This window comes from Rhea pennata, chromosome 2, assembly GCF_028389875.1.
Source record: "Rhea pennata isolate bPtePen1 chromosome 2, bPtePen1.pri, whole genome shotgun sequence".
NCBI lineage: Eukaryota > Metazoa > Chordata > Aves > Rheiformes > Rheidae > Rhea > Rhea pennata.
The window spans coordinates 161,319,106-161,334,572 of NC_084664.1; the positions used below are offsets into that span (position 1 = coordinate 161,319,106).

Genomic DNA, 15,467 nt, shown 5'->3' on the forward strand with positions numbered 1-15,467 from the left:
TATATAGATATCTATATAGAGATGTGTGTGTGTGTGTGTGTACACACACTTATGTATTTATATACATATATATATATATGTGTGTATGTATAAAGAGAGATAAATAACAAATATATGTAAACTAGTCTGAATTTACAGGACAATCATACTGTGCCAGAGGTTCCAGGTAACAGCAAAATACATCGGTGAATTGACAGTTTAATAAAAAATAATGGAAAACTAATGAATAAGATTTTAAAAAACATCCGTAATTTTGCTCTTTGAGCAGCACAGAACAGTGCACAGCACTGAAAAGATTTGAAGGTTGTAAACTGTGGTAGCTCCTTTGAAACCAGGCCATCTACAAAGCCACCCAGCTGATCATTCTCTCAAATCCATCCAGGTGCTTATAAAGCAGCCAAAGGTTCTGAAGGACTGTACGACCAGGACCCTTCCTGACACATTTTGGGGACACCATCCTTTTGGGCGTTAGATGAGCAGATGTCATGGCACAGGGCAGAGGAGGGGTCATGTGCGATTGAACAAAACCCACGCAGCAGTCCAGCAAATGAAGTCACCCCCACTTTCACCTCATTTTTCTGTCTATATCTGAGGAAAACTCATGAAAGAGCTGACAGAGAGCGAGCAGGGGTGGCAGGCAGGAGTGCTCCTTGTCCAGCAGCGTACAGGACAGCTACCTGTGCTCTGCAGCAGATCTAGATCGTACATTTTCTCTGACAACAGAATTTACTTAAGCAATATTTGTCTACACAGGCTTGTGTCAAAGGCATGGGAGAAACTGAAGTGGTTTTCCCAGAGGTACCAAACAGTACACAAAGTCTCTTTTTGCCTGCAGCAGTGGCTGGCTAGCTAGGGCTGGCTGTATCTTCATCTTGGTCAATACACTGAGGAATAAGAGTCCTCCTATTTCAGCAGGCTATTTCAGCAACTCCTTGTGGCTGCAGAAAGCAGACCCGTTGCACTGTGCTGTGCTCATTTTCTGCCTGACTATTCTTTAGCCTTCTTAGTTGAAATTGTCATTAATTCATTTACAACTTTGAGATCTGCTCTACTGTCAAGTACTAAGTTTATTTTTGTCTCATTTTAGACTTCCTGCTGTAACAACGCAACAGGCTATCTTCAAGGCAAATGCAGGATGACACACATTATCTTGAAAAAGTATGCCTTGAGAACCAAAATGCAGCTGAGGACCACATCTTGTTTCTGTAATATCAATGTTCTGCGAGAGCTGCTCTTACTGGCCACAATTCACAAAGTACATTTCACCAGAAAATGAGCTGTAGATAATTTTAGAATTCACATGATTCCACTTCCAGTGGCGTACAAGATGTAGGACTCCTACTCCTCTGGTCTGGAGTTATGCCCCAGACTTTTAGCATTCACCGTGTCCAAAGAGCAAAGAGGAGCCACTAGGTATTCACACAGACCTCAGCTGCAGTTTGTCATAACAAAACACCAGATATATGAAACTCACTTTGAGGTTCAATAAACACACTTATGACTGAGGAAATAATAATAATAAAAAAAGAAATTGTAGTAGTCTGTCAATCTCTTGCAAGCAATACAAATTTTTCTTTTCTTTTTTTTTTTTTCTTTCTTTCATCCCTAGAAAGTAGTAACTATAACCATTGAACAGTTCTTTCTGGTCAAACTATTTTCAAACAAGATTAATGCTTTTTTGTGCGTGTATTTTACTCTTGCTCCAATGGAGAAAAAGAAAAAAAAATAAAAAGCAACCCTCAAATTGCCTTTAAAAAGTGCTGAACATCATTCCAGTAGCCATTATTCACCAACTACATTGTGTCTTTTGGCAATTGCCGTGTTTTTGAAAAGCGTTGTTGCCTAGCTATAGGGAAACACTCCAATAAGAAGAACATATACACTTCTGTGATGCACTTTTTGTGACATCTTTCCAAGAACAACAGTAACTAATTGTTGAATTTCCTACTGGGAAATGTCTCTTTAATGTGTAGATCTCTTAATGACTCCTCTAATGCAAATTGCCAATGGTACAGTAATTTAATCATGTTTATATGTATGCATGTATATGAAAAAAGAGTTTAACTCTTACCTAGGATATGTATGCTTTATCATCTTTCCAGGTAACACAAATCCAACATAATCCATGTGCTACGTGCTTCACAGCTGCTTAGTGTTCTCTTTATTTTAAATACTATCACTGAATGTATCCGTAGGGTTTTTTTTTTAGACCCACTTACTTGGTGCTGACTGGCTTTTGCCAACTGCTCATTGGCTGATTCTACATTAGAAGATGCAGTCTCAATGTTGGCTTCAATACTGTCTGCAAATTAAGATAATAGAAGATAGTTACAGGGTACAAACCTAAAACAAAGACTTTATACCAACAGCAATCCAGCAGTTTACTCATAGGCATGAAAGGACAGCAGCTTCTTGTTTGCAGGCAGTCACGCTCCAAAAAATAGAAAAGACACTGAAATTTTGATGAATAAAGAAGCCTAGCCTATCAGTCAGGGGCAGTGTGACTGACAGCTCTTAACGTGCCACCAGAGAAGACAGGGACTAGCACTCACCCCACTCCACTGAAATCAATGAAAAGACTAATAGAGAATTCAAGTAAATCAGCTCAAGACTGGGAATTTCAGCGGACTGGAGTAAATTACAGAAGAGATGTTGCAGATTGTATCTGAATTGGTCTGAATTAGAGCTCAGAGATGAGATTCACCCGGGTAAGTGTGAGCTGTTGGCAATCCCCAGGTGTCCGTATTTGAGCTCAGACTCCATTGCAGTCGGAGGAGAGCGAGTCAGTGGGGCGCGATTCATCTCACTGGATAGCAGCTGCCCGCGACTAATCAAATCGGATGGATCACAGCCTAAACTCCAGCCACCAGGTTTCCAAACTGCAAGGGAGATCTGTGCAAATGGCTTGGACTGAGATGCAGTGCCGGTGTTTAAAATCAAGGGAGCTGAATTTCATCCTACATGGCTAGGGGGTTGGAGGAAGCTGGAGGGACCCAGGGGAACCAAAATGAGATTAGATAAAAAAAGATGAACAGCTACCAACTGCAGCTGGTGGTGGGAGAATTCCCCACTTCAATCAAAGACAAGTTTTAACCTGACTCTAGGGCTGTGCTTGGAAGACAACATGCCTATGGTACAAATCTGCAATTAAGGGTTTGTGTTTCAAACGTAAATCTTAGAAATCTTGACCAACTTGTCCTCTAAGCAATGCTCAGCCAATAGTTTCTGGCCCCATTTGGAGAATGTGTGCACTTGGTGTTCTTGGGTGGATTTCAGAGCAGATATTATACCACGGAGTATATTAGAATAGTCAGGAGGAATTCAACTGCTGGCAGAAATTTGGGAATAAATTTCTCTAACTCTAAATAAGATTAATGGAAATGCTTCAGTCGACAGTATTAGGTCTTAGATTAAGACCTGGCACAGAAGATTTATTTTTTTTTTTTTTTTTTTTGTTTCTTTGTTTGTTTCTGAGGGAAAGAATGTGATACGGAGTGGCCACTTCTGTGAGGTGTAGAGAAATGAAGGCGTGCAGATAAACTGTGGAAGAGTCGTCGTGTTCAATTTTGTTGCATTTCTAGGCAAAGCAATGCTGCAAGTCTGTTAATGTGATTAGCATTTCTGATAATTGAACTTAAACAAAACAAAAGAAAACAAATTAACAACGAAACCTCAAACCGAAAGAACAACTTTTATTAAGATGCTAACACTGCGGAACTTGGAAGACATCACTGAGATCTGCTCAAATGCTTCTCCTGCAGTCAGGACTTAGTAGGAAGAGATAAAAAGACTTCTCAGGAAGTCAAGATCTGGCCGTGGAGTAATATCAATTTTGCCTTTGCAGAGCCCTAAGAGAGCTGCTGCGCTGCTTCTCAGAAGCATTCATGAACACATGCACACACCTGTGTTAAAACCCTGAAGAGTTTATTTCTAGCATTGCATTGATCCTAAGGTGTTTCTGGAAAAGTAACTGATTCCTCTTGCTCTATTTTCAGTACTAGTAGAAAATAATGGTGCTGAAATACCAAAGATAGTGAGTGGTGCAACAACACTGCAGTCTGCAGCATTTTTGCCATGTGAGCAGATCTAGCCAAGGTCACATGAACCAAGTCAGCCTAAATAACAACAGTAAATGACAGACTTCAACTTGTCACTTAATAATAATCAGATCCTTGGCAAGTTTGCAAAGAAAACCCTACTATCACATCTCCACAAGTACCATCCTTGTCCACTGCTATCATGCTCCTGGTTAGAAAGAATATGTGTCCTAAACTCCTGGGCTGGCCCTGGTATCTTGTCAGCCAGCACTGAGACTGGCCCACAAATCACCAAAGGGTCATTCTACGTATTTTACAAGAAAAGTAGTGGAGAGACATTTTATGTTTTCTGTGTAGAACTGAAAAACAGGTGTGGGAAAAGCTGAGAAGAGGCAGATCTACAGGCTAGATTAGCTCTGTAGATGCATCAGTTGGAATGACTCGTCATCTAGCTATAGTGACAAGTTCCTCGTTGTCTAGTTAGTGACAACTGCTTGCTTCTATGGTTAACCATGACTGCATGATGCAAAGTTAACCAGATTTGCCCACTGACAACATTTAACTCTTCTGTGTAGGTCCATAAGAATCATTGGGACACTTTGTGATGAGATTGTTGCAAACAAAGCTGGAAGGGATGGGAATGAGTATGCTGAACACCTCAACAAACGTCTACTCAGAGTGACAGGCCTTGTTCCCCACGCATCTGATGTTAACCAGAATCCTAGTGCAAACACCCTTTACTAAAGACTGCATCCTAAAGGCTGACTGCCCTCAGAAAATTCATCATTTAGGCAGAGAAGAGCTATAGAGGGAAAATCTCTCCATGCTCCTCTTTGAAAGGTGTGTGTGTGACTCACAGTAGGAGCTCGATTTGGCTTCCGTGAGAGCAACCTACTGCTTTCCACTACCTACAGGGGGATCCTAAAGAGATTTTCCTTTATTAGATAAAATTAAACTCTGTGAACACCCCCTTATCACTACACAGATTGGGCTAATCATATGTTGCCCTTAAGAAAAAAAAACAGCATCGTGTTTTGCAAATACCGCCTACGAGTGTTTTGCCCAGCACAAGCTTTCCCGAGTGGAATGAGTATTTGCTTCCTGCTCTACAGGTGTTGATCTGATATTACAGGAGAAGACTGGACCTTGATGGCAATGTTTCCACTCACTTTTACCCCTTGTTCTGTAATGGGGAAATTCCAGCCCTAGGATAAGTGAACCTCTTATTTAAAATTTTCTACAGTCACTTGTAAACCCAAGAAGCACGGGGGGGGGGGGGGAGTACTAACATAAAGAGACCTAAAACTCTATGAAAATTAGATAGAAATATGTAATACTACGTAGCTAGAGATTTCGGCTGATTTACCTAGGAAAACAAAAGAAGAGAAGAGAATTTGGATCAAATCGCAAGGAAGTCGGCCATATCAATAAGTCCGTGGTGAATATGTCACTCATCGCCATTTCAGTGCGTCCTTCCTGAACGCTATGATTGCTCACAGCTTCACCCTGCTTCATTGCAGGCTCCTCACCGAAGAGCTGGAAAGGTGAGCATTTCCAGAGAGGAGATGGGACCTTAGATGGACTGAAGAACCCTCTGGAGGCAGCTGCCTTTCGTGTTCTCTGCTGGCCCTGGCATGAAGGTATAGTGACTCTGCTCCCAAATAGGTGACATAATCCAGGCCTGGATTATGGATAAGGGATTTGCAGAAGGACCTCAGTACCCCGACTCCCATAATAATTTTATATCTCAAAAGATGATTAATTTGTGATTATGCTATAGTTTGGAACCAAATGAAAACTCTCAGGCACTGTGAGCACTATTTTCTTAAACTAAAGGGCACAGCTGCAGTAAAGCAAACGATGGCAAATAAGTGCAGCTTTCAAATTAGAAAAGAATTTCTAATTTTCAGGTTGAAATACGTCCTTTCAATAGGAGTACTGAAGGCAGCAGAGCTAACTAGCTTTTAGGTGTAACTTAATACTATTTTATGACACATTTCTCACACAGAGAGAGAACTCATGATGACCCAGGAGGTCTCTTTCAACCCTTTCTATTTACCTGCCTTCTGAGATTAAGGCCTGTTAATGACCAGCAGAAGTCTTCTACATTAAATTACTGGAGTGAAAGTGGCTGAAGTGAGGTTTTTGTCATAATGTATCAAGGAATCACCTATCTGACCTGTGTCTTTATAGTGGCAACAATGAACTGGTTTCATAAGGCAGTATTTTTAGTAGAGCTGCTTGAAAGACAGGAAAGCGAGCTTGTGAACGAGAACTGTAAAATGCTCTCATTGGCAATAACTGAAATGGATCCCTTCAGGTTCCACAATATGCATTTATTTTTAGCACTTCAATAGGATTAACCCTATTTTATCCCTATAATTTCTGACTGAAAATAATCAATGCAATATACTAGGAAATGCAATAAAAAGGAGCGTTTTGGTAGTATCTAAATGTTTCTTTCTTAATTAAAAGCCAAATTTTGTACGAAATTGCTTTCACTGTGGGAAAAAAAAAAACAATTCTAATCTCCATGTATTTGGAACTGTGTGAGTGTCTCATTGCAGGAAGACATGAAATGAGCTTTATACAGGCACAACTGTGGATGTTAAAGATGAGCAAAACTATGGTAGTTCTTCTGGAGTTAAGTTTAAAATGACTAGGGTTACTCATATGCAAACTACTCTGCATATGCCAAGTTATACATTCAGCACATGAGAGGATCTATAAAATAACCTCTCTCGTTTGCCAGGCTAAGCTAATGGGTCGCATTGGCTTAAGACCGGTGCAGTGAAATACAATTTGTAGCTCCGTGAGTCATCAAAAGTGATGGTTATTGCTTCCAACAAAAGGCAGACAGTGTCTACCTTTCTGTTGGATTTTAAGCAGGGCTCTAATTCTTCCACATGGGAACATACCTCAGTGGCAGGAACTGAATCACTGAACAACTGCTCACCCTGATTTTCCAAACAGGCCTAGAAAGACTATTACAACTATCTTAAAATATCTTAACCAGCTCTTCCTGCTAGTTTTCCTCTGTCAACAGGCCAAAACCCTAGTTTGTATGAATAAAAGTGGCTACAAGGCAATGGTCAAGCCCCAGCATTAATTTACAACACTTCAGCTCCTGAAGTGATTTACAGTGTCCTTGAAATACATCTTGGAAATGTCAAGTGTCTGCTACATATGTATGCACTGAAAAACCATATCAGACTGCCAGAAGTTTGCCGTGCCTACCGGAATCTGTCCTCTAGGGATTTAAAATTCAAGTGTTGTCCTACATTTATCTATGGGAAATAGTACATCCTACCAGAGAACGCGGTGCTTCACATCGCCTGCTCTGTGATAAATGACAGAGTGCAGAAATATTACCACTTTAGTAGATGCAATGCAATTTGCTATTCTGTCTTGCAAAGAAACAAGTTGTCTCAAATTACTGGTATTTACACAGAAGAGTCTGCTCATCAACAGCATCCTGAAGCAGCACAGGATGGCCTGTCTTCTCATCGCCCTTCAGCTGCCTGGGGTATCAGAGGTTCTTATATGATGTTCTCATATGGCCTGGGGAATCCGAGGTGCTAGCTTCAATCTCATAAAATTTGCATGTGTGAAGATACTAAATTACAGAAATAGAACCAACTCACATGTTTTATCATTTTCTTTTCATTTTGATGGAAAAAGGAATTTCAATACGTAAGATATTTTTGTGGGGAAATTTATGGACGTGTCAGACTCTACTCTTTCTGAAATATCTCTGAAAGCAATTTAAAGAGAAAAATAGCACTTAATCTAGCTGTGATTGGGAAATTCCAGATACTCCTCTGCTTATATACTCTCTCTTTTTCTTTGTGATGTAACTTCAACACATTTTTTAATATTACAAGACATCCAAGTTCAAGAGAATATTTTTCTAAGCTGCAACAGAGAAATCTTTATTTAAATCGACAAAAAAGAGAGAAAAGATCAAACTAATTACATTAATTTTTTTGCAGATCCAGCTCATAAATTGATGCATTTTGTACACAGCATTTTTCAGAAGTCCAGTGCTATTTACAATTGACATAATACTCCCCTCCCATAAGAGAACTGAGTGCACAAACAGTCTGGGTTTGTCCCAGGAATAAATGAGGATGGTGGGGTGGGAGGGGGACTTAGTCGTAGAAATAAATATACTTTATTTTTTTCATGCTGTCTTGGAAAGACCGTATCTTTTTACCTATAAAGTCACCGATATTTACAACTTGTTTGACCCTCCCCTTTTCTTTGCACAGCTTGTTTGATTTACTTAACCTACTCAAGCTATGGCCTCCCAAACACCACGGCAGAGTATGACACCTCCCAGCAGAAATAAACCTGGCACCTCGGCAGCTCGTGCCTTTACGACAGTTACTGCTCAGTCCTAACAAACCTAGAAATCGAGAGCACAGCAGGTCCAACATGCTGATAACTACTTCAGATGAACTGGTGTGAAAAGAACCCTACTGGTGGCAATAAACAGCATAAAAGGAAGAGCCTCGTTCCTTGTACAAAATTAGTTGGCTCATTAACTGCAAGTACACTGGCCCAATCACATTAGGAAGGTCAAACACAGAGCAGCAGACAAATCTTTAGGCATTACTCGATTTGCAAGTGCAGAGTCACTCATTATTCTTTCCCTTACCAGCCAGCATGTGCTGTCTTACCAGCACAGCCAGCATTAAAAACTAAAAATAAAAACCCACAAGCAACAAGGCAAGAGGCAAAAACACACTGACGGAGAGCAGAGACAGGCAGGAAGCACAAAAGCTCATCCATTTCTAGTGAAATGAGTTAGCTGAGGAAGTCCACACCAGCCCTTAACTGAATCCCAAAGATGAAGTTGTATGAAGTTCGCATCAACCTGCAGCTAACTTGAAACAGAGTTCCTCACATTCGTGTCTGAAGCCAAGGAAATGTAAACGGTGGTAGTGGAGGCCTCTACTGCCACGGTCCAGATAAACAGGGACAGCAAGCTCAGTGCAGCTCAAAGCATGGTGCCCTTACACTGTTGCTGCCCATAGGGCAATTAGGGGTAGCAATACTGAGCTACTTCAAGCTTCACTAGACTTTGATAGCAGAAAAATAAACGGATGACAAGCTATAGGCCTCAGATACTGCAAGAAACTGGAGGTTTCTATTGCATGTGAAATAAATGAACATTGACTCAGAAATACCCCTGTGCTTTACCCCAGACCTGTAATTCCATGTCTCAACAAGTGGCTGAAATCAAAAGAGCCAAGAGACGATTCCCCATTTCATCAGGAACCAGTAAGAACTGAAATGTACCTACTCACATAACAGTCTCCACTAAGATCACTTAGGAAACTTTTCCAAACAAAAGAGTCTGCAGACCACATGTAGCTGAATGTGGATATCAGAGCTGTTGCATTCTGGTATTCAGGGACTATTCTCAAGATGTGTTCATCTTCTGCAGATGTTCCAGCTGAGGCACGTAACTTGGGAGAGTTTAGTTAAGGCTCCAGCTGAGTGATTTCCCAGCTCGTATTTGTGCATTTGCATTTGAGCATTTGACAACGGACTCTTTGCGTTGCCATTCAGTCAGTCACACTGGAGGAGGATGCACGTGGAAGAGTGTTGATGACCTCTCCTTGACTCTTGAGAGAGGCTGCATGTTAAACCGAACTCTGGGTCAGAAAGCTAATAATGATAAAACAGGAAACAATAGTGGCAATCAGCAGAGCTGATTTCACTGAAAAGAAGAAAACATCCCAAAGTTTCCAAATTAAGTAATATATTTACATTCATGGAAATGTATTTTCCTTTGAAGGAAGTTTATTATTACTGTTATGTTATAAATAACAATGCGGTATGCCAGTGAACACCAGCATTGCCTGAGAGCTGAATATATTGACCCTTTCAAGAAGTTCTCTACAGATTGAAGGAAAGTGTCCAAGAAATTAATAGCTTGTAGGATCATATTTGTATTTCCTCTCAGGGGTTCTTGTGAGAGTCTCCAAAGGCAATGTTTGGTGGCATTCTCCACCAACGTTTCAGTCCTATATGAACTATATCAGGATCACTTGTTTTGTTGTGGATGCAAAGGTGCATCAGAGGAGGACATCAAAATAGTAATTTTTCACTGAGCCTCAAGTAATTTTCCATATGTTGGAAGTAGAACCAGTCAGCTCTGCAGCAGACATTTTTCTGGTGTGCTACTTCTGTTGCATGACAACATGCTGAGATTGGTTTCTAGAACAGCATCAAAAAGGTGCATAATTTATATGCTAATTAGTAAAATGTGTCAATTCTATGAGATGAGTCTGTGCCCATACTTCATATTGCTTGTTTTCTTCAGCTGGAACTTATTGGAGAGAATTTTGGCCAGTCAAAGCAGTGGAGAAAGTTGACTACGGAGATCAAGGTCAAAAAGGAACAACATGCAAAACGTTGGACTGAGATGGGGATAGCAAGTGGATGAAATGGGATTTGGCTAAGGGAGGAGAAGATGTCCTTCTCCCCACATTCATGTTGAAGTTCCATAGGGCTGCTTTTACCAAGGACTGTTGTAAGGCTGTTGAAAAGACTTTCTGGTGATTCAAAGGTAATCTAGGCCACTGACTTGTTTCAACTTCAAGGGCTTGGACTTGCTGATAGTGTAATGCTTAGTTATATTCATATCAAAAAGATGGTATCACTAGAAAACTAGGCACAGTGGTGTATTTATAGAATATGCAAAATACGAGAGATGCAGTGTCTTGACTCCACATTTCCCGTCATCTTTTCCCTCCCTGCATGGTAGAAATCTGTCTCTCCCCTAGGGAGTGTTAAGGATGTATTCACTAAGGAACTGGAACATGTGGTAGCAAAACTACTTTTAAGAATCTTTAGAAAGTCTTCCTTTGCCATACGTAGGCCAGGCACGCTCTTGCCATTGATACCCCCAGTTCAGGGCGAACCAGACGGTGGTTTGCTCTATAATCCTGGATCTCTTTTGCTGAGCAGGGCACTTCACTTTGCCTGGATATGCATTTCTTCTACGTTTTCCAATGCGAAAATGAGCACAAACAAAGCTTTCATTTCATGCATGTAAGAAGAACGCATTAAAAGAAAAAATACTTGCAATGAGAACTGTCTCTTACCACTGCTCCTGAACTTCCACTATGAGTGTTTCAACTCCCTTTACCTCCTGATTCTTAAACTCTCTTACTTCTCTATAACATGAATGTCAAAAGATAGGCAGTGGGATCTTTCAGCAGTTGGTTGGGGAGATACCTTTACTGGCTGCTAGGCTGGAAAGCTGCTCCTAAAGAAACGGGAAAAATCCACGGCAGTGCAACGGGAAGAAGGAACACCTCAGATGTGAAAGCAACTACGGTATTGTGCCGGCATAAAGACAAAGCATCCTACTTCATATAACTTTTTCTCATAGGCAAGTTAATATTGAGGCTACCTCTACACATGGATAACATCAAAAAAATAAATAAATGTTGCCTTAGTGAAAGTGGTTAAAAGGGTCTTGAAGCTAACTGACGTGTGTTGTCATGTCGCTCAAGGCATTAACATCTGACACGCTTTCGGGAGCCGAATCGCACTACAGAGTTATCCATGTACAAAAATGAGCTGCCAGACAAACATGAATCAAAAAAAAAAAAAAAAAAAAGACAGAAAGAAAGAAAAGAAAGAAAAAGTAGTAATAAGAAAAAGAAATTAGAATTGTTTTTACATATCATCTTGATTTTGTTCTGCACCCATGAGCCTGAGTAATGTTTCTCAGTGTGATGTAGCTAGCCCATTTCATTGTGAAAGGAGGTGCCTGATGTTAGTGCAAATTTGCAAAGGTATGGGCTTGGCAAAAAATTTTAGAGTAATTAATAAACAGCAGAGGAATTTTTCATCTTTTATGGTTTGCATATGCCTGCCTTGATACATGAACTCCAGTGAGAACACCAAATGAGCACTTTGATTTAGCTGTGTCTCTATAAAACTTGCTTCTCTGGTATTTAGATCCCTCAGCATTGCTTTAGGACTGTTAGCTCTCAAATTTGGAAGTGGCTGGTTGCTTCTAAAGCACTGCACAGTAAGACACACACCTGGCAAAATAAAGAGACAGAGAACATTTTCTGATCGTTCTTAGCTGCTTCAGAAGACAGCAGTGGCAAAGATAAAGATTGAGGGAGTTTTAAAAGAAGTAGATCTACTACGATTTTCTCTCTTTGTTCATGAAAAGCAGTGGCTAGCAGAGATGGAGTGCTGTTGAAAGATAATAGCAGTAATTTCTCTAATCTTCCCTTTTCCCAAGTTTCCTCCACCCTGCTCCTAGTCACTGATCGCTGGAGAGCAAGAGGAGACCAACTAACGGGCAGAAGTTTCCGACTATGCATGCGAGCACATGATGTTGTTAAGCTACTGTAAATTTAATCAGATATATTCTGTAATGTGGAAAGGAAATTCCATTTAGGAGAAGCAAGCTGCTTAATTTTCTCCACCACCATCAATAATTGTAATGGTAACTGCTACTGTTATTGTTGTCATTTTTTTTAATTACAGATCCAGGTAGAAAGGAAGAATTGGTTCCCTTTCCAGTTAATGCTATGTATTCTCCAGCTTCCTTTTTATAGTCAAAAGTGAATGAATTATTCTCATGACAAAGTCTGTTTTATGCTAAGTATACCAGTTAACTATCCCAAATATGAGAATTCCAGTACAAAGAGCAGCTTGTCAGATCTGTCAGCACTGTGTAAACAAAATGCCCGAGACACAGGAAAAATAAACACAGCATCAACAATATTTTTCACTAGGCAACATGCAACACTGAAACAGAACCATGAAGGATGGTAATAAAGCACGTACTTTAGCAGTGATCCTTACCTATGGTGTCTCCTTGCTCATGCACCATGGAGGCCAGGTCTTTAATGATCTGGTTCACGTCAAGCATGTCACTCTGGAAAAAAAGACATTAACATTAATGTTGAATGGATAAAGCAAAACAATCGCCCCCCAAAACTTTGTCTATGCAAAACCAGAAGAAAAATTTATAACGCTCCAGTAATAAATTAAAATCCCCTTAAACAAAGCCATGGCTAGCTGGATCTAAGTCAGACAGTTGACTTGAGCTTTCTATAAGAAACAAGTAGAATGATTAGATTATACGGTTGCTTTTCAGCATTGTGGGTCACTAACAGAGAAAAAAAAGAACAATAAAAACAGCAACAAATCATTGTTTCTGGAGAGGTAGACCTTTCATCCTAGAGTGCAAATTCTTACTTTTTTTTTTTTTTAAAAAAAGGTCTTTCAGCATAGTTTCCTTCTGATAAAAGGCTATTTGTAAATTGATGAAGATCTGATCAACAAAGAACCCTGAATTCTAATCTCAGACAATATTTTTAGGGCAATCAGAACAGCTATTTGATGAATGTATTCATTTATATCTTTTCAAATGTAAAACAAACAAACAAACAAACAAACATACAAAGAAAAAAAAAGAAGGAGAAGAAAGAGGAAAAGGAGGAGAAAGAGAACTAAATGCAGCACATAAATTTTCTTAGTTAAAAACCAGCATATTGCCAGAGTCTGATTCCCTCATTCTTGAACACCTACCATATACAAGAGCAAATGTGAGCATATGTTGACTTCATGTCTGACTTTAATGGAAACAATTAATCTAGCAATGAGATAATGCTGAAAGCACTAGAAAGGCAATATTGGTAGAGCATAAAAAAGATACTCGAGAAGGACGGGTTTTGCTTAGCTGTTTAAATCACAGAATCGCAGAATGGATGAGGTTGGAAGGGACATCTGGAGATCATCTACCCCATTCTGTCCTGCTCAGAGCAGGCTGCTGAGGTCTGTATCCAGTCAGGTTTTGTAAATCTGCAAGGTGGAGACTTCACAACCTCTCTGGGCAACCTGTTTCAGTGTCTGACCACTTGTGGAGTAAAAAAGCTTTTTCTTATGTTTAAATGGAATTTCCTGTAATTCAGTTTGTGTCTAATTACCTCTTGGTTCTGTCACCACATGTCAGCAAGAACAGTTTCTCTCCATCTTCTTTACTCTTTCTCATCAGGTATTTATAAAAACTAGTAAGATCTCTCTGAGCCCTCTCTTCTCCAGGCTGAACAGGATTTTTACAGGCTTTCCTCATATGACAGATGGTCCAGTCTCTTTACCATCTTTGTGGCCCTTCACTGGACTCACTCCAGTAGCTCCATGTCTCTCTTGGACTGGGGAGCCCAGAACTGGACACAATACTCCAGCTGTGGCCTCACAAGGGCTGAGGAGAGGGGCAGGATCACCTCCCTCAACCTGCTGGTATGCTCTTCCTAATGCAACCCAGGACACCACTGGCCTTCTTGGCCACAAGGGCATATTGCTGACTCATAGTCAACTTGTTGTCTACCAGGACCCACATCTCCTTCTCCACAAAGCTGCCTTCCAGTCAGTCAGCTCCCAGTCTGTCCTGGTGCATGGTGTTATTCCTCCCTACATGCAGGACTCTGTGTCTCCCTTTGTTGAACTTCATAAGGTTCCTCTCTGCCCACTTCTCCAGCCTGTCCAGAATGTTGTCCTGAACAGTAACACAAACTTGTGGTGTATCAGCCGCTCTTCCTGATTTTGTATCATCTGCAAACTTGTTGAGGGTGCGGTTGATCCCAGTGGCCACGTCATTAATGAAGAGGTTAAACGGCACTTGATGCAGTATTGACTGCTAGGGGACATCACCAGGACTTTGTGCTGCTGATTACAACCCTCTGAGCTCAGTGGTTCAGCCAGTTTTCAGCCTACCTCACCATCCATTTATCTAGCATGTACTTCATCAGCCTGTCTATGGGAAACAGTGTCAGAAGCCTCGTTAATGTGGAGATAACCAATATACCCTGCTCTCCCCTCATCTACCAAGCCAGTTATCTCATTATAGATGATTATCAGATTGGTCAGGCATAATTTTCCCTTCATAAATCCGCATTGACTACTTCTAATCATGTTCTTGTCCGTAACATGATTGGAAACAGTATCCAGGATTAGCTGCTCCATCACCTTTCTAAGGATCAAGCTAAGGTTGACTGGACTGTAGTTCCCCAGGTTCTCTTCTTCCCCTTCTTAAATACAGGAGTGACATTTTCTTTCTCCCTGTTCAGAGGTCTCTCCTGATCACCATGAGTTTCAAAGATAATCCAGAGCGTCCTCACAAAGACACTGGCCAGCTCCCCCAGCACTCATTGGTGCATCTCATCGCATCCCATGGACTTGTGTACGTTCAATTTGTTTAAATGTCCCCTGACCTGATCCTCCTCCACCAAAGATCTTATCTCTGGACTTTCGCACAGCTCTCAGGGACCTAAAGTCCAATCTTAACAGTAAAGACCGAACAGAAGAAAACACTAAGTACCTCAGCCTTTTCCATGTTTCCTGTCACCTGGGCCACTGCCCCATTCAGTAGTAGGTCAGTATTTT

General features: G+C 40.7%; 1 protein-coding gene across 5 annotated transcripts in view; it reads right to left on the bottom strand.

Moving 5' to 3' along the window:
• Positions 1 to 15,467, bottom strand: part of TSNARE1 (t-SNARE domain containing 1) — a 461,846-nt gene that overhangs the window by 164,563 nt on the left and 281,816 nt on the right. For all 5 annotated transcript variants that reach the window (XM_062568440.1, XM_062568439.1, XM_062568445.1 and 2 more), the window contains 2 exons: positions 12,885 to 12,957; positions 2,220 to 2,302 (listed from right to left, as the gene is read on the bottom strand). In XM_062568440.1, coding sequence (XP_062424424.1) covers positions 2,220 to 2,302; positions 12,885 to 12,957 — 156 coding nt within the window. The remainder of the gene's footprint in view (positions 1 to 2,219; positions 2,303 to 12,884; positions 12,958 to 15,467) is intronic.